Raw genomic sequence first — 27,399 nt, forward strand, 5'->3', positions numbered from 1 at the left:
TATAGACTGAGCTATAGACTTATCTGTAGACTGATCTATAGGCTGGACTAAAGACTGTCCTATAGACAGATCTATAGACCGATCTATAGACGGGTCAATAGATTAATCTACAGAGTGGTCTTAAAACTAATCTATGGACTATTCTATAGACTGATATATAGACTAGTCTATGAACGGTTATATAGAATAGTTTAAAGAATGATCTATAGACTGGTATATAGACTGATTTATAGACTGATCTGTAGACTGGTCTATAGACTGATCTACAGACCAGCCTATTTCCTACTCTATGATCTATAGGCTGGTCCATAAACTGATCTTTAGACAGATCACTAGTCTATAGACTGATCTATAACCTATTTTATAGACTGATCATAGACTGTAGACTAATCTTTAGACTGGTCTATAAACTGATCTATAGACTGATTTATAAAGTAATCTATAGACAGATCTGTAGACTGGTCAATAGACTGGTCTATAGACTGATCTATAGTCTGATATATAGACTGTTCTATAGACTGGTCTATAGACTGATCTATAGACTGGTCTATAGACTGATCTATAGACTGGTCTATAGACTGATCTATAGACTGGTCTATAGACTGAGCTATAGACTGGTCTATAGACTGATCTATAGACTGGCCTTTAGACTAATCTATAGACTGGCCTTTAGACTAATCTATACTCTAGTCTTTGATTGATCTACAGACTGGTCTTGGATTGATCTATAGATTGGTCTTTGATTGAACTATAGACTGATTTATAGACTAGTCTATAGACTGGTCTATAGACTAGCCTATAGACTGTTATATTGAGTAGTTTATAGACTGATCTATATACTGATCTATAGACTAATATATAGACTGGTCTATAGACTGATCTACAGACCGGTCTATTCTGATCTATAGGCCGGTATATTCTATAGATTGATCTAGCTTAGAATTATGGTACTGGTTTTGGTTCCCACCTTATCCCAACAAGAATGAATTAAAGAGTTGTCGTCAGCTTAGCTATAACAGGACTGAGGTACAAAGAATAAAGTTGATGAATACCCAAAAGATCATAGTGGATCAATACCATGAAACTGTAAAGTAGACGTTAGATTCTCTTTTATTTTTGTTTTTTATTTAAAACTTAGTTTTTTATTAAAAACTAAATTTTTCATCAAAATTTAAAAAAAAAAAACAAAAAAATTTTACAAAAAAATGCATTTTTCACTAAAAAATTGCACTTTTTACTAAAAATTTACCTGTCAATAAAACAACAATTTTTCAAAACTTTTTGTTTTTAATGTACAAATTAAAAATTTTATTTCTTCACTAAACAAAACAATACAGGTTTTTTCTATTTTGCAAATATAATAATTAATATAAAATATTTAATAAACTCAAAAGTAATTAAAACAAATAGAGAAGAAATTCAAAAGACATATTGATTGTGATAAAGATGGTTTTCGTTTATTTTTTATTGTATGTTTTTGTATACTTTTGGTTAAATGTCAAAAACAGAAATGTAAAATCTAAATGAAAACTTAGTTTATGGCAGTCTTGTATGTTTCCAAACGGTGAAAATTAAAAAAAAAACGAATTAACAAAATAAAAACATTAGAATAAAGGAATAAAAATTCTTGTATTTTTTTGTTTTTGTTGTAAAATGCATAAAGAAAGAAATAAGGATGTTAATATAAAAACTATAATTATATTTAGAAAATGTATACAATATGTATGTTGTTTTTGTGTTTTGTTTGTGGTAGGAAGGTGTATATAATATACAGATTTTTTTTGTTTTTATATTTTACAGGCAAAAAAAAAAATTAAAAATAAAAAACAAAAACTAAAAATATAAATTTGCCACTTAAAAGAAACAAAAAAAAAGAGTCTTAAACGTTAAACTTATACTAAATACATACGTATAATAATAGTAAAGTATATATAGTAAATCTTGTTTTTTGTTACATATTTAATTTGTATTATAAATATTATAAAATTTATGTATATACAACAGGGGGAGGTTTTACACAATCAGGTGTTTGGTTTAATTTCAGTTGGTTTTATTAATTTTTCACATATTTTCTTTTTTTTTTTTGTTTTTTTTTTTATAAAAGAACAATGGTAAGATTCAAAGAAAAATTTTTGGTTCACAGATTTAAAAGCTGTTGTGTATATTTGTTTTGTTTTTTTTATTTAATAATAAATCCAAAAATTGTTCTGATATGATACTTTCCATCATATACTTATAGTTAGCATTTTTATACTTTCAAAATCTTATTTACAATTAGCAACTTATTTTAAGTTTTAATTCAAAAATATTATTTCTAATAATAAATTTAGTTTATTAATAATTAGTTACACCTACAAAATAAGTTAAAACTTATGTTTATAATTTCTTTGTAGGTTTACTTAACTGTTTAATTTTAATGCCTTTTATAATCTTGAAGATTTTTTTTGTTTTTTCTTTTCAATAATAATTTTGTAAAATTTTTACATAAAATCTTAAATTTAGCTGCCTTATTAAATAGTATAGTACACACATACATACATATATTTTTGAATATAAATTAAACATTTAAATTGTTATACATACATACTAAACAAATAAAACAAAAAATCAAAGTAACTTATCAATTCTTATGAAAAAGGAAACATTTTCTTTATACAAGGATTGTTACATTTGTATTGTAACATCAATACATACATGTTAAATCTAATGGAATTAATCAATAATTATTATTTAAAGCTCAACAGAAAGAAGAAAAAAATAAAAACAAATTTCTTAATATGTATACACATACACACAAATATATAAAAATATTCAGTTGTTTGGGTTGGTGCAGGTAAGTAAGTAAGTGAATGAGTGCGAGAGATGAGGGGTAATTAATGTTATGAAGAAAGGAATGCTGATGTTTGCTATTGTTGTAATGATAATTATAATAAGCTAATAGGATGATGATGTATTTGTACGGGAAATGTTGTGGGTGAAATAATCGGTTTTAATGAATTTATGGTCACTAGATTGTTTATTGACAATCAGTTTTTAACTTTATCTTCTACACTTATATTAGATAATGTCTTTTTTATTCTAAGAGCAGTCAAACGTGCCACTGGATTTGGATACCAGCATTCTTTCATCACTTTCGCCATACTGTGTAGTACTTCGGAAGCATGCCAACGATTAGGAATGTTCGGACGCATTTTATCAATGCAGACGACCTGTAAATATTACAACAAAATTTGTTGTTTAAATTTGTTACAAAATATAATTTTAGTTCAGTTCTAGTTCAGTTCTAGTTCAGTTCTAGTTCAGTTCTAGTTCAGTTCTAGTTCAGTTCTAGTTCAGTTCTAGTTCAGTTCTAGTTCAGTTCTAGTTCAGTTCTAGTTCAGTTCTAGTTCAGTTCTAGTTCAGTTCTAGTTCAGTTCTAGTTCAGTTCTAGTTCAGATCTAGTTCAGTTCTAGTTCAGTTCTAGTTCAGTTCTAGTTCAGTTCTAGTTCAGTTCTAGTTCAGTTCTAGTTCAGTTCTAGTTCAGTTCTAGTTCAGTTCTAGTTCAGTTCTAGTTCAGTTCTAGTTCAGTTCTAGTTCAGTTCTAGTTCAGTTCTAGTTCAGTTCTAGTTCAGTTCTAGTTCAGTTCTAGTTCAGTTCTAGTTCAGTTCTAGTTCAGTTCTAGTTCAGTTCTAGTTCAGTTCTAGTTCAGTTCTAGTTCAGTTCTAGTTCAGTTCTAGTTCAGTTCTAGTTCAGTTCTAGTTCAGTTCTAGTTCAGTTCTAGTTCAGTTCTAGTTCAGTTCTAGTTCAGTTCTAGTTTAGTTCTAGTTCAGTTCTAGTTCAGTTCTTGTTCAGTTCTAGTTGAGTTCTTGTTTAGTCTCATACAAACTTTTTAATAAAATTCCCTGCATACCTTTTTCATTTCCTCTATACTAGGATCCGGCTGCACTACATCATAGTATGGCAATTGATATTCATCATATATCATACCCATATTACAGCGTCTCGCTATCTCCCACAAAATCAAACCGAATGCATAAACATCGGCTCTCTTGTAAGCATCGAAATGTTGGGCATTCATAGTTTCATCCAAAACTTCGGGAGCCATATAGCGTTTTGTACCCACCCTATGTGTAGAGGGTATATCTACAGAATCATTTTTCTCCACATGCCTCACGGCTAAACCCAAATCACCAATGGCACAAGTGAGATTGGTTTTAACCAATATATTCTTAGATTTCAAATCACGATGTGCAATTGCAGGTTTACCGCGTGTGCCCACAATATCCATGTGTAGATGAGCCAAACCAGTGGCTATAGATAGAGCCATGCTAAGCATGGTTTTGGTATCAACCGTATGGGAGGTTAAATAATCAAATAGAGAACCATTTTCATGGTAATCGGTAACCAGCCAGAGTTGAGTCCAAGTGCCATTATCTGAAGAGAATGGTATAGAGATTCTTGGTTTTTTCACTTTTTTGAAATAAAGATAAAACGACATACCTTTATTATCGGCTGCTATGAAACCTAAAATATTTTCATGTCTCAACATGACAGTCTGATAAATTTCGGCCTCTCGAAACCAAGAGCACTCTTCACGACTGGAAAATATTTTCACAGCCACATTTTCGCCACGCCAGCGACCGCGCCAGACTTCGCCAAAACGACCTTTGCCTATAACATGACACAATTGTATCTGTCTGGCAATAGAGCGCTGTACGAGTAAAGGCAGACCCGCTAAGAAACAAGAGCACAAGGATAGTAATGAAATTCTTGTTAAATATTGAAACAGATATAGGTATATATCTTGTTTTAGCAAACCTGATCCAGAACCCGATGTTGTCATTTCTATTATATCCTGTAAAGTGTTGCCATTCAGTATGGGATCATATACCGAATCTTCAGGAGCAAATGGTCGAGCTCGACTGCCCTGTTTGCGTTTTTGCCAGTAGCACCATGATAAGAACACCGAAAGACAGGCAGCTAATGTTGCTCCAAATATAATGGCGACCAGCACCCAAGTGTTTATACTCTCCTCCGGTAAATAATCTATATATTTTTGAGTTTATTTTAATAACTTTTTTTCATTTGCTTTGATTCTTTTTTTTAAGGATTTTGATGTTTTTTTTTAAGCCACCACAATACTTTTTTTGAAGCCATAAACACATGCAATAACTTGAACTTTATTAATGAATATTGTGTAAAACAATAAAATGCAAATAAATTATAAGCCAAAAAGAAAACAAAAAGTAATAAATTAACGTGCGCATGTGCAATTGAATGGTTAGTAACAGTGGATTTGGTTAGTTTCCATTTTGGGAAAACATGAATAATTAAATAAAGCCAAAACAAAGTTTATTAAAAAGCCAATATTAAATAAAGTTTAAACAATGAATAAATGCATTTATGTGTGATATATACTCGTTTTAAATATAAAACAAATACTTAAGAAAATAGAATGCAGAACATTAGAATATGTATAGACAACAAAAATATGTATTTATGTACATTTGCGCTCACTCTCACATTATTACGCTACACGCAATCTCATTCATACTTTTCTCATACTACATACAGTACGTTTTAATTTAATTTTTTACCTAATTCTTATTGTATTTCGAGTAGAAAAGCCTGCATTAACCTTATAAATCGACAAAGCAATTCTTTCAAGTTTTTTAAGCTTAAAACCTAATAATTATTAAGAAATTTGGAAATGGAAAGATTTAGAAAACAAATTTTGTATGAAAGTTTGATTTAAAAACCTTTCATAAAATTTGAGACTAATGATACTTAATTGTAACTTTCCGAACTAGTTATAAGTTTTAAATTTTTTGACATTTTTTAACCTATTGTTTCGGAACTAGTAGGAGTTTCATTTAACTAGCAATGTAAGGAGTGAGAAAAAAAAAATTCTTAACATACATATATGTTTATAAAAAAGAAACCACTAAACTTACAGCTTTATTTTTTTTTTTTTTTTTGATTCAAATTATTATTACAATTTACAAAAAAAAATATTTTTATAGTTTTAATCACTAGTGATGAAATTTTGAACCCTTTTCGGAAACCCTTCCATTAACGTTTTTATAGTGCTTTCTGTCACTTTGCTCGAACATGTAGTCCATCTCCGTTTAAAATCTACCACACTTTTGGACACCTTTTTTGTACTCTTCAATTCTCTTTTAACAAGAGCCCAATATCTCTCCACTGGCCTTAGCTCCGGGCAGTTTGGAGGATTTCCCTCTCTTGGTACAAATACCACATTATTGTTCTTGTACCACTCAAGGGCTTGTTTACCATAGTGACAGGATGCCAAGTCAGGCCAAAAATAAGTGGACACATTATGAAGTCTTATGAATGGAAGCAGCCTTTTTTGTAAACATTCCATGATGTAAATTTCGGTATTTATAGAGCCCGTTGTAACAAATGATTGGCTTCTTTTGCCGCAACTGCATATTGCTTGTCATACCAAGAACTTTCTGGGAAATTTTGTCTGCTTTTGGGTCCTAAACTTTTCTTCAACATTTCCTCGAGCATCAGCAACATAAAACTTTTGACCTGGAAGTTGCGAAAAATCTGCCAGAACATACGTTTCGTCATCCATTATGCAGCAAGAATATTTTTTTATAAAACTTGACTTCAATTTCCGTGCTCTGTTTTTGGCCTCTATGTTTTTAAACCTGCATTAGCTTTAACTTTTCGTACCAAATAGTCCGAGCACTGAGCTAACCGAGCTGCTTTCCTACCGGATGTGTTGGGAGCTCTTTTGAAAATGCGTTCTATTTTTTTGGCTTTAGAAACATCATGTGGACCATTCCTTCTATCTGAACCAGGTTTTCTATCAACTGACAAGTTCTCCCGGTACTGTTTAATAACATTGGAAACAGTTTGACGGCAGACCTTTGTATGCTTGGCCAACTTTTTGTAAGACCAAGTTGGGTTTAGTTGAAAATATTTAATAATTTTAGTACGCACTTTTTTCTGGTCACTCATTTTAATCAGATTAACAAAAAAATTAATATAATTGATATTACACATAATAACTGACATGTTTTTCAAAGGTAACTTGATCAAAAAAAAAATCAAATAATACTTTGGTTGAAAAATGTAATGAAAAACGTGTGTTAAGAATTTTTCAATCTCACTCCTTATAACTAGTTTCAAAAAACTAGTTTTTGAAGACTATTAAAAAGTTTTAAAAAACCACAACAATGTTCCAAGGAACGCGTTTCAAATGTAATGGTAACACCACCAGTTCCAAGTTGTTCTTGTAACAGATTGGCTGTGACTGGATGTTCTTCCCTGGAAAAAAAAAACTTTTGGTTGACCGATTGGGAATCGGGTTGTTCCGGAGCGAAGATCAAATTGTCGTGGAAATGCTGAATCTGAAGTGGTTATGTTTGTATTCGCTCTAGAACTAGTTGATTTTAGAACAAGTTTTAAAATTGTCCCTGGAAACAGTTTTTATAATTTCTAACTTAAATTCGAATTAAATTTTCAATCTTCAAACATATCCTAAATTAAAGAAATTTTCAAACTTAAAAATTTTAACTGCCTGTTCCTCTAAATGTGAACGAACATTTCTTTCTCATTTTATATTGAAAACAATAACAATTTTTTCGAATTTATTTGTTGTTTTCAATATAAAATTAGAAAATACTTGTTCGTTCGCTTTTAGAGAAACAGGCCCTAAATAATTTGCCTCAAGGAAAAATTTGAATAAGTTTAAAAAAAAATGTTAATTTCGAAACCGATAAATTTTAAATTATTTGCTTTAAATAAGACTAAAATTAAATTTTTATAAATCCTAATGATTTTGTGACAAATTTAATAGTTTTAAAATTTGTTCGAACATAAGTTCGAAATTTAATATTTTCAAGAATTTCAGCAAAAGTTATATTTTACAACTTATATTTCAATTTCATTGAAAATAATTTAAAATTTATGAATATTTTTAAAAAATTTTCAAATGTTTAAAAGCTCAAATTTGTAAAATTTATAAAATATTACTTTAAATTAAATTTTATACATAATTTACTGAGTTCCCATGATTTAATTTACTGAGTTCCCATGATTTAGTTTAAAAGGTTTACACATAATTTTGATAGCTTTCAAAATTTTACGAACATGAACCGAAATTTTTTAAATATCTTAATGAAATGAATTTTTTTAATTCGAAATTAGTAAAAATGAAATATTTATTTTTATAAAACATTTGTAAAGCTTCAAATCGTTTGAATTATTTCGAAATTTTAAATTTAATTTCAAGTTTCCGAAATTATTTAAAAAAAAAATCATGTGACTTTCGGTACGTTAGTGCTGAATGTTATAGCCCTCTAGAGCAGACGTAGTGAGTTCGATTCCCACTTGAAGCAATAACTAAATAACTTGCGAACTAACTAAGTAACTAAATAAGTAACTAAGTAACTAATTAAGTAACTAACTAAAATACAAACTAACTAACATACTAACCAACTATCTAACCAACCATCTAAATAAATATATATCTTTCTATCTTTCTATCTATCTATCTATCTATCTATCTATCTATCTATCTATCTATCTATCTATCTATCTATCTATCTATCTATCTCTCTATCTATCTATCTATCTATCTATCTATCTATCTATCTATCTATCTATCTATCTATATATCTATCTATTCAAATTTAACTACAAGTTTCCGAAATTATTTTAAAAAACGCATGTGACTTTCGGTATGTTAGAGCTGAGTCTTCTAGCCCGCTAGAGCAGAGGTGGTGAGTTCGATTCCCACTTAAAGTAATAACTAAATAACTAACTAAGTAACTAACTAAGTAACTAAAAACAAATTAACTTACTAACTAAATATCTATCTATCTATCTATCTATCTATCTATCTATCTATCTATCTATCTATCTATCTATCTATCTATCTATCTATCTGTCTATCTATCTAAAAAATTTTTTGAAATTGTCTTAAAATAAAAAAAAAATATAAAATAAAATGTTTAATATAACAATGATTCGAACATATTTTTGAAATTTCTTGAAAGTTCTTTCTGACGTACTTAAACAGATTTTATAACATTCCGGTCTTATTCGGTCTATTTTTAACAAAAGTAATAATTTTTCTGATATTGTTAGCATTGAATTTGAAGTAAAATCCATCTTTTAACCTCGCTAAAAAGAAGGCTTTCGATTTCGTTGAGATTTTTTTATAATTTACAATTTAACTTATATACTACTTATAGTTTATTTAAAACGTACTGCTTTATTTTATATACTTCCATATATACAAATAAACATTATTATTTGAAAGAAATTTCCATATAAATTTAACTCTATAACCATAAATTTCCAAATCTGAATATCTCCATTCAGAGAAAAAAAGACAATAACAAAACTATTATACTTAATTCTTAATAATAATTCCGATATAAATATATATGAAAAAAAAACTTTTCAAAATACATACTTGCATTATTTAATAATATTTCTGTAAATATTTCCCATTCAAATTAACTTTTAACATCTGTGATATGTATTCCATAAACAAACAATGATTACAATTCCATATAAAACATATACGTCGCAAAACATTAAAAATATTCAAGCCAATTTTGGGTGAAAGAAAACCTTTAATAAAAACAATTAACAAATAAACGAAGTTGTACAAAAGGGGGAAGCAGTATAACGATACACTTCCCAGCCCATTCCTTTAAAAAAAATAACATTCATGACAATAAATGATATATATATATATAAAAAAATAAATAAAACAACACACAGTGGTATAGGAAAAAAAAAAAGAGGGAAATAATTCGGTAACTTCTAAACGGTTAATCCGATTTTAATGAAATTTGGTATGCACAAAGAGGAGGTGTTGTCGAGTTTAGGTTTTGAATTTGGACCTTATAGGCCAACCAGGGGCCCGGCGGGGGGTCCTCAAATTAGGACACCTCGGCTATGTTAAATTTTTAAAACGATCCTATTTCTTCATTTGAGTTCCGATTTAAAAAAAATTTCGTATATAGAATCTCCTCATCGAGCACTATAAAAAATGTCGTCATAGCAGTAAATTATCTCTTATAGTTTAGGAGATATTCGCATTTGAAAATTAAAATTTTAAAATTTTTAACCGTCTTACGGTCTTCATACCTAGTTCGCTTGACTCAAGTTCTTACTTTAGTTTTTTGATAATAGCGGGTCCAAATATTCCCGATTTTCGCCTGACTGAGTCCAAAGTTATAGGCATTTTAATTTAAAAAATTAAAAAAAGGCGATTTTTTGCCATTTTTTTGGGAAAAAAGTATCTTTTTCTTTTTAAGTTATCTAAAAAGTTTCTAAGAAGATGTATATAGAATTTATACTTTTTGAAAAGCTGACTTTACATAAAATACGATAAATGAAACAAAACCTAAAAATTTTTGATACCGAGGGGACCAGGTCCATCCAAAAAACCCTATTTTTTATATAAAATTCAATTTTGAGCAAAAATTCTCAAATCGCATAGTCGATATCAAATTATAGTGACCTGTTTTATATGACCCAATATGTTCTTAATCATTTTGTAACGGGTTTCGATAACCCCGCCCCTGGTATGGATATAATAGGCAAAAAACCAAAAAATCCCATTTTTGGGATTTTTAAAACTTTTTTGGGAATTCCGGGATTTCTAATAAGAAAATTCGAACTTTTTATTTAATTTTAGATTTTGAGTAAAAAAATCTACCTAACTGTAAAATTTCATCAAAAAATATTCATAAATAAAATTTTTATTGCAATTTGAAAAATTTGTATCTTCGCAAAAACTGAATAAAAAACATTTTTTAATTTTTTAAAAAAAAGTATTCCGCGAATTTTTTAATTTTCAAAAATTATATACAGTTTTGAAAAATAGACAAAATTACCTTTCCATTGATATATAACATGCCTACCTAATGTTTTTTAAGTGACAAATTAATTAGGGAAAACTCAACATCTTTTAGAGAATTTACCTAGTACTATTATTTTCATCCATACATTTGTTAGGCATGTTTTACTACCTAAATTTTTATGAATTTTTACAGCCACTTTTTACGATTAATCTTTTATTCTTTATCCCTAAAAAAAAATTAACAAGTATTTATTTTATATAAAAATAGTCTTTATTTATTTTTTTTTTATAAATTAATATAATTTGTAAAATAATCGGTATCACAGTAGTCCATATCTAAAAGATAAAGTAAATCTTTAAATTCATGAATATTTTCAAATGCTAACGTTTTGTAGCAAATCCAACGTTTCCTTATAGTAGATAAAACAGGATCAGAAGATAGAATCAGATTATTAAAAATATCTTCATTTTGAGACTGCCTAGAACACTTCCTTAAGCTAAACTGATGAATATGCTTAAAGTCTCTATTCCTCGATTCTTGGGGTTCTTCTGTAAGCTCTCCTAAAGGCAGAATATTATGTTCTATGATGACCTTTCCATGACATAATATCTTGTGAACTGTAGGTGTCATTTCTTTCCAGGGATATAATTCCAAAAGTAATTTAGAAACTTTTGTAGAATACTCCAGAAATCGTATGCGAGCATGTAGGGGGGATATTCCAAATTGTAATGTTTCCTCATTTATTGATCTTTGCTTGGAAATATTCGAAAATTCTGATTTTTTATCACCACATATGTAGCAGTACCAAGTAGATGATGTTCCTGTAATGGCATTTCCAACTTTCCCATCAATCATTGTAAGTTTTAAATCATAGGACATGTTAAACGAATAATTTTCTATTTCGATTGTTATAGGTTTCAAGTTTTTAATTTCTGCTTCAATACGATTTATCAAATCTTGCGTTGTTGTTTTGGATTCTTTTATATACTCAAAGCTTATTGGCCTACAAAAAGCTTTGGATCCTGGAGTCGAATTCTTCCAAATATCATCGAAACTGGTTGATGGAGAATCGCTGTCAGCATACTTTCGAATTCTTAATGGAACTAGCGATGCCATAAATACACTTTTATACTCGGAAGATGATTCACTTGTGTTGATTTGTTTATATTCCGAGAGTGCTGATAATCCATCACATCCCCACTTACAAATGAGTTGAAGATCACAAGAATTTATTTTTTTAGTTGGTCTGAAGAAAAGTCAGAAGCAATCCTTAAAGCAGTATTTTCGAGTAGAGCGCCGAGTCCAATAACAGCCTTCCGATCAGTTATTTCAATAGGAGGTGGTATAATGCTTTTCTTCTTTTCATTTATTTTGTCATATGATGGTAAAACATCCACTCCTTTTTCAGATAGCGCCTTTCTTAACGTTATGTAGTTATCACGACTTAATCCCAGCTGCAACATAAGCGCAATAGCTTCTTCCTCAGTGAACGTTGTATCAGATGATGGTGTGGGTATACTCTTTACAATTCTTTTCAGTCGTCTTGGTGATGCGGTTGGAAGAATATTTGCAATTTTTATGGCATCCAAAGGCTGTTTTTCTTTTCTTAACATTGCTTTAAAAGTGTCCGAAACTTCTTCGTTAGATAAGGTTTCTAGTGAAGTTGATAACCTTTTCCTCTTAGATTTTGAGCTCAAATCCTCATACTGCTTACAGGGAGCACCAACAGTTGATACGCAAATAGCAACTTCTACACATTCATCCAGCCAATCAGAAAATTTCGATCGAAATTTAGCAATGGAATACCGAACACTCTTCAGTTTTATATCAACTGATTTTATAAAATTTTCAATTTTACATATATCAGTTTTATCCACTTTATTTTTATGTGCAGTTTCAATATATTTCAATAAGAAGTTCACTTTATCTTGAAAAGGAGCTGAAGAGTGTTCAAATAAAATGGAGCACAAATCATTTTTTTTTAGTACGATCGCCATGGTTAGAAAATTACAAATAATTACAAACAGATATAAACCTGTCTTATATATTAATTACAGGTACTTAAATTAAATTATTTTTTAAAGGGTTATGATATTCTACCTAATATGTCTAACGTATCCTTATGTAATGAATTTTTCCTCAATAGGTCACTTTAATAAGCTACCTATTAAAGTGACCTATAGGGGTAAAAATCATTACAGTTTAAAAAATAATACCTGAAAATTTTTTAATATATGTAACAAATTTAAGAGTTAACGTTATGGATGAAAATAATAGTGCTAGGTAAATTTTCTAAAAGATGTTGAGTTTTCCCTAATTAATTTGTCACTTAAAAAACATTAGGTAGGCATGTTATATATCAATGGAAAGGTAATTTTGTCTATTTTTCAAAACTGTATATAATTTTTGAAAATTAAAAAATTCGCGGAATACTTTTTTTTTAAAAAATTAAAAATGTTTTTTATTCAGTTTTTGCGAAGATACAAATTTTTCAAATTGCAATAAAAATTTTATTTATGAATATTTTTTGATGAAATTTTACAGTTAGGTAGATTTTTTTACTCAAAATCTAAAATTAAATAAAAAGTTCGAATTTTCTTATTAGAAATCCCGGAATTCCCAAAAAGTTTTAAAAAATCCCAAAAATGGGATTTTTTGGTTTTTTGCCTATTATATCCATACCAGGGGCGGGGTTATCGAAACCCGTTACAAAATGATTAAGAACATATTGGGTCATATAAAACAGGTCACTATAATTTGATATCGACTATGCGATTTGAGAATTTTTGCTCAAAATTGAATTTTCTATAAAAAAATAGGGTTTTTTGGATGGACCTGGTCCCCTCGGTATCAAAAATTTTTAGGTTTTGTTTCATTTATCGTATTTTATGTAAAGTCAGCTTTTCAAAAAGTATAAATTCTATATACATCTTCTTAGAAACTTTTTAGATAACTTAAAAAGAAAAAGATACTTTTTTCCAAAAAAATGGCAAAAAATCGCCTTTTTTTAATTTTTTAAATTAAAATGCCTATAACTTTGGACTCAGTCATGATTTTTACATAATTCTTTCACTGCTTGATATATAAACTTGTTGTTAAGCGAATAACAAAAAGAAATGGCGAAAATCGGGAATATTTGGACCCGCTATTATCAAAAAACTAAAGTAAGGACGGTAAAAATTTTAAAATTTTAATTTTCAAATGCGAATATCTCCTAAACTATAAGAGATAATTTACTGCTACGACGACATTTTTTATAGTGCTCGATGAGAAGATTCTATATACGAAATTTTTTTTAATCGGAACTCAAACGAAGAAATAAGATCGTTTTAAAAATTTAACATAGCCGAGGTGTCCTAATTTGAGGACCCCCCGCCGGGCCCCTAGTTGGCCTATAAGGTCCAAATTCAAAACCTAAACTCGACAACACCTCCTTTTTGTGCATACCAAATTTCATTAAAATCGGATTAACCGTTTAGAAGTTACCGAATTATTTCCCTCTTTTTTTTTCCTATACCACTGTGCAACATAAGACATCTTTAAAACAAACAATTAAAAATAATAAAATATATATAAAATTATATAAAACCTGCCGACACTTTACGTTCCAAAAAAAACTACAAAAATAATTTTGAAAATGAATAATATTCAAGCGTTTTCCATATAAACTTTACCCCGTAGTATTGCCAATGAGTTTTTAAATATAGTAGTGAAACTTATGATAAACAAATTTTTGAGGCGATTTATCTTTTTTTGGTTATAAATTTCTTTCATTAAATAGATGGACAATAAAAAAAAATTGTTTGATATATTTATTTATATATAAAATGTGAATTTGAGATGAGTGCTAACAGCTAAACTTTGAATTCCTTATATCATTGATGTATAATATATTTAACTGATTTGTTTGAATTTAGTTTTTTGATTTTGAATTGAAATTTAAATTTGTAGTAGCATTTATTTAAAAAAAAAAACAGAAGTTTTTTTTTTTTTTTTTTTTTTTGATGTTGTTGTTTGTTAGTCTCACCTGGCAGGTTACCCGCATAATTATCTCTTGTATTACAAAAATCTTCTTGGCAACATTGTACAGAGGATTCTGAGGTACTTTCGTGACACCAGGCAGGATCATCTGGTGGTATGTGGTTTTCTACAGACATGCATCTAATTAAAGTTGCAAATACACATAAATAACGTAATACACATATTTTAAAGTTTCGAGTAAAGAAAAAAAAAAGTTTTTTATGCAAAAAAAAAAAAGATGTAGCCCATTAAAGAAAATATTATTGAAATAGTTAATAAATATTAGAAAAAAAAAATATTTTAACACTAGCGCAATAGTAGATATAATAAAATACCAGAAACCAATTAATGTTATAGCTTAAATTGTTAAATAATTAAGTAAAACATAATTTAAAACATAAGAAATCAGCCCTAGAGAAGAAAAACTATTTTTTATAAAATTAATTAAATTTTTTTTGTAGTTACTAAACGGCAGTTATTGTTAGAGATTTGAATTTCCCAATTGTTTGTATCGTAGCAAAAGTAACATTAGGAAAGTCTTGTTTCTATTACAAGTTCTAAAAAGTATGTTTTATAATCATGTGTTGTTTGGTATTATATTTTTATTTGTCCAAAACTTTAAGTCCTCATTTTGTAAAAAGAAATAAATTTTGTATTACAATTTCTGTTTAAATAAGTTTCATTTTACAAAGTGAGGGCCATTATTCCCCTACCCATCTTATTCCCTTAATTTGATCTTTACTACTACAGAAACATTTTTTAAATTCATAAAATTCCCGAAGTCAATGAAAAATTTCTCTATAAAAGTAAAACAAAATTAAAAAAAATTTCTATCATAAGTTCGAATTTTAGAAAATATGTTAAAATGTTTATATTCTCAAACTACATTGAAAATATTTTGAAATTTATAAAAAAAATTTCAATTATTTGCAAAAATTATCTAGTTCGAAAGTACAAAATTTTAAGAAATTGCTCTCAAATCAAAATAAAATTAAATTTTTATGAATCTTCATGATTTCGAGCTTTAACATTTTTTCGAACATAACTTCGAATCGTCGAAAATTTCTTAAAATGTTTATATTCCCAAACTACATTGAAAATATTTTAAAATTTATGAAAAATTTGAAAATTTTATGAAATTGCTTGATTTGAATCCTCATGATTTGAAGATCATTTTAGCAGGTTTAAAATTTTTTCGAACATAAGTTCAAATTTTCGTAAATGTCTTAAAATGTTTATAATCTCAAACTACATTTAAAATAATTTAAATTTTATGAAAATTTTTCAATTATTTGCAAAATTATCTAGTTCGAATGTATAAATTTTAGAGATATTGCCTTTAAATAAAACTAAAATCAAATTTTTATGAATCCTCATGATTTGGAGATCATTTCAACCGGTTTAAAATTTTTTCGAACATAAGTTCGAATTTTCGAAAATGTCTTAAAATGTTTATAATCTCAAACTACATTTAAAATAATTAAAATTTTATGAAAATTTTTCAATTATTTGCAAAATTATCTAGTTCGAAACGGCAAAAGTTTTAGAAATTGCTCTCAAATTGAAATAAAATCAAATTTTTATGAATCCTCATGATTTGGAGATCATTTTTACAGGTTTAAAATTTTTTCGAACGTAAGTTCGAATTTTCGAAAATGTCTTAAAATGTTTATATTCTAAAACTACATTAAAAATATTTTAAAACGTAAAAAAAAATGTCAAATATTTGCAAAAATATCAAGTTCGAAACGGCAAAAGTTTAAGAAATTGCTCTCAAATTAAAATAAAATCAAATTTTTATGAATCCTTAACATTTGGAGATCATTTTGGCATATTTATATTTTTTTTTCGAATATAAGTTCGAATTTTCGAAAATATGCTTAAAATTTTTCAATTATTTGCAAAATTATCAAGCTCGAAACGGCAAAAGTTTATGAAACTTTTCTCAAATAAATAAGTATGAATCCTCATCATTTGAAGATTATGTTGGCATCTTTAAAAATTTTTCGAATATAAGTTGGAAATTTTATAAATGTCGTAAGGTTTTAAAATTTTAAATTCTGAAGCAACATTGAAAATTTTGAAATTATTTTCATAAATTTTAAATTCGAATCTTAGGCCATCTTAGGTAAGGATATGATTCAAATAAGAAACTAGAAAGTTGATATATGAATGAAAGTAATCAGTGAGAGATCACAAAAGAATGGATTTAAATGTTCATTATGGTCTTTAACCAAAAAAAATTAATCCTAATAAATTACATCTAAATATTTCCTAGTCATTTTTTCCTAAGACCCTGAACTCTAGGACAATTTCTCCAGATCTTTCCATGGCATACAGAAGTTCTTTATACAAAAGTTCTGTATAGTCATGTCCCATTTGCTTACAAAGGACCTAATAGAAGAATGTCGCAGTACAATAAGTACGTTGGTTACCTTTGCATTAAACTTTGGCCATAAGACCTTGGATATTCTATAATATGAAATCGTCGTGGAATTGTAAAGAAGAAAGTCCCATTAAAAGGCCTATCAGCTCCTTGCACTACACTTATCCTGCACAATAAGAACGTTGGTTACCTTTACATTAAACTTTGGCCAAAGGCCTTTGATATTCTACAAAAAGGAATTGAAGTGGAATCTTCATTATTCCAAGCCAATTTTCCCTCACACTAGACTTATAGCTCATACTAAGCCCAATTCCTTCTTGCACCTCGCACGCTCGCATATTCTACAGAAATTCCATTTGCTAATAAAGGCGCTAATAGAGCAATGCCCCATAAAGTTTTGTTTATAAGGGTTGTAAATCCACTCGGAGACCCAAGTGGATCCATTGTTGTTTCCTTTAAGAAGAAACATAAAGAATATAAAAAAACAGAGAGAAAGTTTGTTTTTAGTATTGGAAAGATATTCTACGAGGTCTGACGTCTAAAAAGCGAATCCAATTCCCTGACAAAACATAGAATGCCACTTATACTACACCTAGCTACATCTTACCCTCACACATTGTGTTTTAAAGACCCAATTATCCAAAAATACTTCTATTGCGGATAGTTATCACGCCCACAAGAATGCTAATAGTTTTTCTATACTGGTTTGTATTGAATTTCAGCCATATGGCTTGCTTAAATGAGTTCCTGAACTTATCGGAGTTTAATCTACAGTAGTTTGTGATATGAAGTTTCACCGACCTCACTGTACAATTATTATTATTTTCCAGATTTGGCCCTTGTCTGGCCAATTTGTCTGCAATCTCATTACCTTGTTTATTGCAGTGTCCTGATGCACAATACAACTTAATTGTATACAACCCAGATAGCTGAAGAATAATATCAGAAAATATCATTATAATTTTAAAAATAACGTATCCCCAAGTGGGACTCAAACTGGAGTCTAAAGAATATTTAATTAATAATAAAAATCAAGATGAAAATTCCAACAATATGATTCCTTCAAGCTTTGGTAATAAGGTCCTTGATACCTTACAATACAATTTATGGCTTCATGTCGTAAAGATATATACATAAATTTTAAAATAATCGATTTGGCGTTTTAAAAGTTATATTAAAACTTTCGGACAAATATAAAACTTTACACAAAAACTTCTCATGATTCTTGAAATATAAATAAAAAAAACTATCAGGTTATCGATTACGATTAAACATTAATATTTATACCGTACACCACTTTAGTGGGGAGGGTATATCGGGTTTGTGCTGATGTTTGTAACGCACAATAATATGGGTCCTATACCAACCTTAAAGTATACCAATTGGCTCAGAGTCGATTTAGCTATGTCCGTACGTCCGTCTGTCTGTTTGTCTTTCCATGTAAACCTTGTAATCAAACTTAAAGTCGTAATTTTGAATATAATTCAATGAAATTTGGTACATGATATTGTATTGCCCCAGGTACGAAGCCTACAGGTCGCAAGTTTGGAGATAATTCAATGACATTTGGTACATGATCTTCTAGTGTACCTTAAACGAAGCCTAAGGTCCTTTATTTCACCTAGGCCCCATATAGCTGAACCCGCCAAATAGGGCTTTTAAGTTCATAATTATGTTTAATATACTCGTATCTAGACAAAAAGTTGCAAAAACAAGTTCTATACTAGTTTTGATGACCCTAATGAACTTTAGAATTATAGGGTCTCATTTGACCCCTTAACCCCTTATAAAAGTTCCCATCAAAATTTTACTTAAATATCCACAGTTTTATTAAACAATAAATGGCTTAAGTATATCAGAGGCAAGGTACAATTTAACTATGTGATTAATTATGAAAACAAAATCATATATTATTCGTATACTGGTGTAGGGTCGGCATCGCACGACTATAACCTCTCACTTGTTTTTTTTTTATTTAGAAGATAATTGATTTTATAAAAGCTTTAAAAGTGCTATGGTTTTAAAACAAAAATCTTATATCTAGCTTCTCTGACACAAAATTTGCTGCATAAAATATCTCTTTTAAACAAATTTTATCCAATTCAACTAAAAAATAAAAGTATTTAATTGTGATAAAAAATCATAAAAATTGTTTTAAATCATAAAAATTTATCAAATATTAAAATATGAAACTCACATATCGATAAGAATTGAAAAAGAAAACATTTTTGCGTAATCATAAAACGGAACATTATAAAAAATCAAAAAAAAAAAATATTACAAATAATTTATAGTTAAATAAAGTAAATTTGTTAAAGACCAATTAAAAACAATTTAGGGCGAGTTTTTCTGATAAAGATAATCTTCATTCTTTGGTTAAACCTGGTTTAATATATGTTTCGTGTTTTTCAGTTATCAGTAAAGTTACTTATTATCTTAGTTTAACTGAGTGTAATTGTCCAATTAAACTCAAGTTATAAGTGAGAAAACACAATTAACAAAAACAATAAAAAAAAAGATTTCGGAAGAACAAAAACTTAATATTTTAAGTAAATTGCAATTTTTTTATTTATTTTGTTTTATTTATTATTGTTTTAAATGTTTATTTAATATTTTTGCAAAATTTTTACATTTTACAAAAGTAATGTTTGTAAAAAAACAGCTGTTTATTGTTTATGTTTTTAAGTGAAAAGTTGGCAATACTAACAAAGTTAACTAAGCTTAAATCTAAAACTGAAAACACACAATTATCGGTTAAAGTTTGCCTAAATTTGTTTCGAGTTTAATCTAACAGCAAGTTAAGCCTAGTTTAACTGAGGAGTAAGAAACCCGCCCTTAAAAGAAAAGAAAATTTTAGAAACTATAAACAGTTTTAATAAAATATTCTATTAAAATCTCTTAAATTATGCTAAAAAGAATCATTCATACTTTAACACTGCTAAGGGCGGGTTTCTTACTCCTCAGTTAAACTAGGCTTAACTTCCTGTTAGATTAAACTCGAAACAAATTTAGGCGGACTTTAACCGATGATTGTGTTTTTCAGTTTTAGATTTAAGCTCAGTTAACTTTGTTAGTATTGCCAACTTTTCACTTAAAAACATAAACAATGAACAGCTGTTTTTTGCAAACATTACTTTTGTAAAATGGAAAATTTTGGAAAAATGTTAAATAAACATTTAAAACAATAACAAATAAAACAAAACAAATAAGAAAATTGCAATTTACATAAAATATTAAGTTTTTGTTCTTCCGAAATCATTGTTTTATTGTTTTTGTTAATTGTGTTTTCTTACTTTTAACTTGAGTTTAATTGGTCAATTACACTCAGTTAAACTAAGATAATAAGTAACTTTACTGTTTACTGAAAAACACAAAACATATATTAAACTAGGTTTAACTAAAGAATGAAGATTATCTTTATCTGAAAAACCCGCCCTAAGTGAGTATTAATGTTTGTGATTTATTGATAATTTCTTTGTTTGCATGCATCAGATAGATAATTCATTTTAGCTAATTAAGATAATTTATTAAAACAAAGTAAAATTAAGTAAATATACTACAATATAAAGAGTAATTCGTTTTTTTACCAAAATATTAAATATTTCAAATATTCAAAACTAGAGCAGTGCAAATGTTCAAAAAAAAAGCAAAAATATAATAATAACAAAAAAATGTATATATAAAGTAGATAGTAGTCAAACTGAAGGAATAATGATGGCGCTTTGGATAAGGGGTAGTATATAATAAATAGTAACTAAATATAACAAACATTTCCAAACAAATTAGTCAATTGAGTTAGAAATTAGCAGAGGCTTGTTTGTCAGAAACCAATGTGCAAGTATACAAAAGTGTGTTTAAAAAAAAGTGTAGATGTGTAGATTATAATAATCATAATTATAAGACAGAAAGATTTGTAAACAAATTGTTTGATAATTAGGAAAAACCGAAAAAAATTATTGTATTATAAAAAAATATATATATGAAGCATCAGTAAAACAATGCTGTAGTATTGATAAGAATTTCTTGAAAATAATTATAACAGGATTAATAGGCGTAAATGTTAAACAATAGCATAGCAAAAAAATACCCTTTTAAAAGCTTGTAAAAAAACTCATTTTTGTTTTCTTTTAAATATTTAATAGACAAACGTAATAAAAGTAAATTTTGTAATAAAATTTGGCTCCAAATTTTGTAAAATAGAAAATTTTCAAAATTTTATAAAACACATGGACAGACAGACTCTTTAGTTTTAACTTTTTTTTTAAGTTTTGCTTTTAAACCTGTTATAAATATTTCAATTTTGTTTTCTTTAAAATACAACAAGTAATAAAAAAAAAACAAATTATGTATTTAATAAAAACTAAACTAATTAATGCTTTGTTTTGTTGTCTAATAATAGCAGTAGTAGATTTGATTAAAAAGAATATTGTGTTTGATACTTTGTTAATTTGTTTGAATTGGTTTTTTGTTTGATTGATTGTTTTTTTTTTTTTGTATAACGCAAAATACCTTCGGAAAAACTGAGTTTTAAAAGTTCATTTTTATTGCAGAAGTCCTCATGACAACATTGAACATTATAAATATTCTGTTTTTGTTTGGTCGTCAAACATTCAAGCGGCTCTCGTTGGAGATCGTACTTTTTATCAAGGCACCTAACAAAACAAAATATGGAGCATTCAAGAAATTAAGTGGGTATTTAGGTGAATTGATTAGATAGTTAACAAACATGTTAGAATAAACAAAAAAAAATTATGTATATTTAAAAAAAAAGAACATTTTAAAGCTCTTCTAATGAAGAGGCCTAGAAATATATTATTTATTAAGGTTAGTATTTTGAGGTAAATTAAAAAAAAGGAAAAAAAAACTAAAAAAATATATACAAAATGTTTTGGTTTTTTTTTTAATTATAAAATAACAATTTATCCTTTTTAAATAACATTCAACTTGGTCCATACAAAACGCAAAAGCTGTTGGTTAGTTTTATTGAAATGTTTTTTTATTTTTTGGTTTGGTTGAAACAAACATAATTAATTTTGTTGCTGTTTAGTTTTTTTGCTTTATTATCATCAACATTATATTGTTATTATTGTAACGAACGTACTCAATATGAAAAATTAAATGTTTAAACATTTTTCAGGACATACTTGCATTGTCCCTTTTATTTTAAGGAAAATTAACAAGAGGGAGCAGTGAATAAGAAAATAACAAAAAAAAAATAGTATAAAACAAACTTTAAAGCGGTTGGCTTTTGTATTAGCAGCCCACCTTTTGTTGAATCATTTAGCTGTAGCCCATTATGGGAATCGTAATAACGAATTATTGGTTTTAAATTTAAATTGCATAAATCATAGTTTTTGCAACAAGCATGACCACCATGTTTAGCAGCTGGTCTGGCTGTTGGACCACCATTACGACCGTCGTTGCACCATATAAAACGACCGGGTGGAAAACTTTGTGACATATTTAGACATCTAATTTTGCGATATAAGAAGAAGTTTAAATATTAATTTCAATAACTCTTCAATCATATTGTTTTATTTAGTAGTCGTTCATTCGTAGTTTCATTGGTTGTTTGCAGAAAAAATGTTGTTTGATATAAAGATAATTTTATTTTTAAATAAATTTTTAATAAAAATAAAATAAATACGAATCAAAAAAAAGTATTTAACTGTTGTTTATATATTTATATTGTTATTAAACTCTTATAAAGTTGTAATTGAAGGAAAATTATAAAAACATTAACTTACCTGTAACTAAATATTAATGCTCCTGATGTTTCTTTTTGTACTGAGGTGAAACAGTAGCCATCTGTTTCACATATATAATTGTTGTCTTTACAAATGTCACAATGACATTTTAATGGACCTAAAGGGAACGAGTAAAGTGGAGTTAGTAACAAGTATTTAAGATTTTTTATATAAAAATGCAAAAATCTAAAATGAACAATATCTAATAAGGTTTGTAAGGGTTATAACTTCAATTGGATACTGATTTATTATATTACCTTCAGCAGGATTAAAAGTATACTTAATTAAGAGTAAGTGTAAGATTTATTATATTACCTTCAGCAGGATTAAAAGTATACTTAATTAAGAGTAAGTGTAAGATTTGTAACAAGACTATAAATTCAAATCTCGAATAGAAATATGAAAGGAAATAAACAACTCAATTTAAGCTCTAATCGATAACAAATTTGCAATGAAGGCTTTATAAAGAACTGAGCTGTATAAAATCCTGCCAACATAACCGGAATTTTTTAAATTTTTTATTTATTGTTTGTATTTTTATAGAACGGGTTTTTCAGATAAAGATAATCTACATTCTTTGCTTAAACCTAGTTTAATATATGTTTTGTGTTTTTCAGTAAACAGTAAAGTTACTTATTATCTTAGGGCGGGTTTTACAGATAAAGATAATCTACATTCTTTGTTTAAACCTAATATATGTTTCGTGTTTTTTAGTTATCAGTAAAGTTACTTATTATCTTAGTTTAACTGAGTGTAATTGGCCAATTAAACTCAAGTTATAAGTGAAAAAACTAAATTAACAAAAACGATAAAAGAATGATTTCGGAAGAACAAAAACATAATATTGTAAGTAAATTACAATATTCTGATTTGTTTTGTTTCATTAATTATTGTTTTAAATGTTTATTTAACATTTTTTTTAAAAAATTTTCATTTTACAAAAGTGTTATTTGCAAAAAACAGCTGTTCATTGTTTATGTTTTTGAGTGAAAACTTGGCAATACTAACAAAGTTAACTGTGCTTAAATCTAAAACTGAAAAACACAATCATCGGTTAAAGTCCGCCTTAATTTGTTCGAAGTTTAATCTAACAGCAAGTTAAGCCTAGTTTAACTGATGAGTAAGAAACTCGCCCTAAGTGTAATTGGCCAACTGTTAATTGTTTATGTTTTTAACTGAAAAGTTGGCAATACTAACAAAGTTAACTGATCCTAGATTCATAACTGAAAAACACATTTACCGGTTAAAGTCCGCCTAAATTTGTTCCGAGTTTAATCTAAGAGCAAGTTAAGCCTAGTTTAACTCAGTTGAAAGAATCTCGTCCTTTTGATTTTTGTGAGAGAAAGACAAAGAAATATCAACCATCTTTTTCTCTCACACACAAAATTAAAAGTTTCCCATTGTGAACTAGGTCTTATTGACCAATTAAACCTAAGTTATAAGTGAGTAAATATTATCAACAAAAACAAAAAAATAAAGAATTTGGAAAAGCTAAATATTTTTTGAAAATAGTAAATTTCTGACTTGAATTATAAATATTATTATTGTTGTTAATGTTTATTTTTTTATTTGCAATAAACAGCTGTTCATTGTTTATGTTTTTGAGGGAAAAGTTGGCAATACTAACAAAGTTTATTGATCTTAAATTTATAAGACCTGGTTCACACTAGGAAACTTTTTTGGGAAACTTTTGATTTTTGTGTGTGAGAGAAAAAGAAAGAAATTTTGTGTGTGAGAGAAAAAGATGGTCAACAAAAGTTTCTTAGTGTGAACCAGGTCTAACTGAAAACATAATCATTGGTTAAAGTCCGCCTAAACTAGTTCCAAGTTATCATTTAACAGCAATTTAAGCCTTGTTTAACTGAGTATTAAAAACCTGCCCTAAGGGCGGGTTTCTTACTCCTCAGTTAAACTAGGCTTAACTTGCTGTTAGATTAAACTCGGAACAAATTTAGGCGAACTTTAACCGATGATTGTGTTTTTCAGTTTTAGATTTAAGCTCAGTTAACTTTGTTAGTATTGCCAACTTTTCACTCAAAAACATAAACAAAGAACAGCTGTTTTTTGCAAACAATACTTTTGTAAAATGGAAAATTTTGAAAAAATATAAAATAAACATTTAAAACATAAATAAATAAAACAAAACAAATCAGAAAATTGTAATTTACCTAAAATATTAAGTTTTTGTTCTTCCGAAATCATTGTTAATATTGTTATTAGGTTTTACCAAAGAATGAAGATTATCTTTATCAGAAAAACTCGCCCTAAGTGCCAAAAAACTAAACCTTGTAAAAGAACATTCAGGACGGGTTTCTTACTCCTCAGTTAAACTAGGCTTAACTTGCTGTTAGATTAAACTCGGAACAAATTTAGGCGGACTTTAACCGATAATTGTGTTTTTCAGTTTTAGATTTAAGCTCAGTTAACTTTGTTAGTAATGCCAAGTTTTCACTCAAAAACATAAACAATGAACAGCTGTTTTTTGCAAACAATAATTTAGTAAAATGAAAAATTTTGGTAAAATTTTATATAAACATTTAAAACAATAATAAATAAAACAAAACAATTCAGAAAAATGCAATTTACTTAAAATATTAAGTTTTTGTTCTTCCGAAATCATTGTTTTATTGTTTTTGTTAATTGTGTTTTCTCACTTATAACTTGAGTTTAATTGGCCAATTACACTCAGTTAAACTAAGATAATAAGTAACTTTACTGATAACTGAAAAACACGAAACATATATTAAACCAGGTTTAACCAAAGAATGAAGATTATCTTTATCGATAAAACTCGCCCTCAGTGAAATAAATATAAAAAATTTAACCGACTTACGATCACGAATCTTTGTTTTTGGTTTATTTTGTGTGGTGACTGGTGTAACCTGGGAGACCAGCATCATAGGTAAAGAATCATTTAAAATACCATACGGTTTTGTAGTTGTTGTAGTTGTTGTTGCTGCTGCAGCTATAGAACTATCTCTATTTGTGTGATCATATTCTGATGACATGCTATTATAATTAGCAACAGTTGTATTATCCCGCAATGAAATATTTGTGGTTAATGGTACAGCTGTATTATAATAAAGATATTTTTTTTTGAATTATTAAAAATTTCACTAATTTATTATACTTATCACTTACCCTGTACTAAGTTTACTCCTTTCATACACAGTGTAAGATAAAGTAACACTGACATTTGAAGAATAAACAATGATTTAGCAAAAGTTCGCATATTTTGAAAAATGTAAACATTTTTAATAAACAAATTATTTTTCAATAGAGTATACATATTTTTGGTTTTTAATTTTGTTTAGTTTACTTGCAAATTAATATTTGTAATTTATTTTTAATAATTTATAGTATTAAATTTAAATGTAAACATTGATAAAAGCAGGCATTTTAACATCATCAAAAGGATAATCTTTTAAACATGTTTGGCAGTAATAACCACTAATAGAAAAAGAAACATCGCGCCACAATGCCAAATTTTAAAAATAGTATTTTTTTTATTATAGGTAATTTTTGTTGTTCTTAATGTTGTTTAATAATAAAAATTATTATATTTGTAGGTAACAAAATATCTTTGTCGTAAATGATTGAATGATGATTACGAAGTTGTTATTATTTTTGATATTGTTAGGAGGCAGCCGTAGCAATTGCTCTTGTTTTTGTTGTACCGTTTTTATTGACGATATCTTTGCTGTCGTTGTTGTTGCTGCTGCTGCTTTTGTTGTTCGTTTAATAATAGTAGTTGTTGTAGTTGTGGTAGTAGTTAAGGGTGAAGGGTCGGTTGGATTACATTCAACCATTGTTGTTACTTTATCATTATCATTAATTTTTCCATACACAAATCAATTTAGTTCAGAAAGAACAAAAAAAAGCACACATACACAACACAAACACCTATTTGCATTTCTTGCTACTTTTAAGCATATTTAATTTCTTTGTAAATATTTCTTTTTTTATTTTTATACTTTTTTTATTATTATTATTGTCCATGCTCCACCATTTTTTTAGATTTTAAGTTTTTTTAACTTGTGGTGGGTCCAAAAAAAAAATTTTTCACCGTTTTTTGCAATTTTTTCATCAATTTTATCACGTGATTTTAGGCTTGAAATCCTTTTAAACTCTTGAAATTTTTAGAAATATTTTGAATGCACATATTTAACTATTAGTTTTTGTAAAAATATTCAATTTTTGTATTGTTAATTTATAAGAAAAATACAAAAGTTTTAATACACTATCGCGAAACATTGGAGCAAGAGGTCGTGAAAAAAATCGCCATTTTTTGCTTTTGACGTACTGACAGTGTTGCCAGTTGTTATCTAATTGTACTGTCATATTAGAAATTGACACTTCTACATCACCAACAATAATTATGAAGTTTAATACATAATTATTTACAAAGATA

General features: G+C 27.7%; 1 protein-coding gene across 3 annotated transcripts; it reads right to left on the minus strand.

Annotated features, from left to right (window-relative positions):
* Positions 1–1,678: 1,678 nt before the first annotated feature.
* Positions 1,679–27,308, minus strand: LOC111691242 (TGF-beta receptor type-1). Of its 3 annotated transcripts, none has more exons than XM_046954242.1 (8): positions 26,130–27,308; positions 25,822–26,058; positions 22,989–23,106; positions 22,507–22,712; positions 4,798–5,025; positions 4,480–4,713; positions 3,890–4,413; positions 1,679–3,209 (listed from the first exon to the last, which is right to left on the minus strand). In XM_046954242.1, exons 1-8 carry the CDS (start codon positions 26,275–26,277, stop codon positions 3,027–3,029), a joined length of 1,878 nt encoding a protein of 625 aa, XP_046810198.1. In that variant the 5' UTR covers positions 26,278–27,308; the 3' UTR covers positions 1,679–3,026. The 3 variants fall into 3 exon arrangements, with proteins under 3 accessions (XP_046810198.1, XP_023309668.2, XP_023309667.2); XM_023453900.2 differs by lacking the exon at positions 22,507–22,712 and adding an exon at positions 14,863–14,996 and having other exon boundaries at positions 26,130–27,307; XM_023453899.2 differs by lacking the exon at positions 22,507–22,712 and adding an exon at positions 21,751–21,893 and having other exon boundaries at positions 26,130–27,306.
* Between the last annotated feature and the right edge of the window lie 91 nt (positions 27,309–27,399).

This window comes from Lucilia cuprina, chromosome 6 (assembly GCF_022045245.1).
Source record: "Lucilia cuprina isolate Lc7/37 chromosome 6, ASM2204524v1, whole genome shotgun sequence".
NCBI lineage: Eukaryota > Metazoa > Arthropoda > Insecta > Diptera > Calliphoridae > Lucilia > Lucilia cuprina.

What these genes read in the sequence shown, in the direction of transcription:
- LOC111691242 (XM_046954242.1), bottom strand. Translation starts at nt 26,277, where the DNA reads ATGTATACTCTATTGAAAAATAATTTGTTTATTAAAAATGTTTACATT. An exon ending in CATAGCAGCCGATAATAAAG is followed by an intron (nt 4,414 to 4,479) that starts GTATGTCGTTTT and finishes CATTCTCTTCAG; the next exon opens with ATAATGGCACTTGGACTCAA. An exon ending in GTATAGAGGAAATGAAAAAG is followed by an intron (nt 3,210 to 3,889) that starts GTATGCAGGGAA and finishes TAATATTTACAG; the next exon opens with GTCGTCTGCATTGATAAAAT.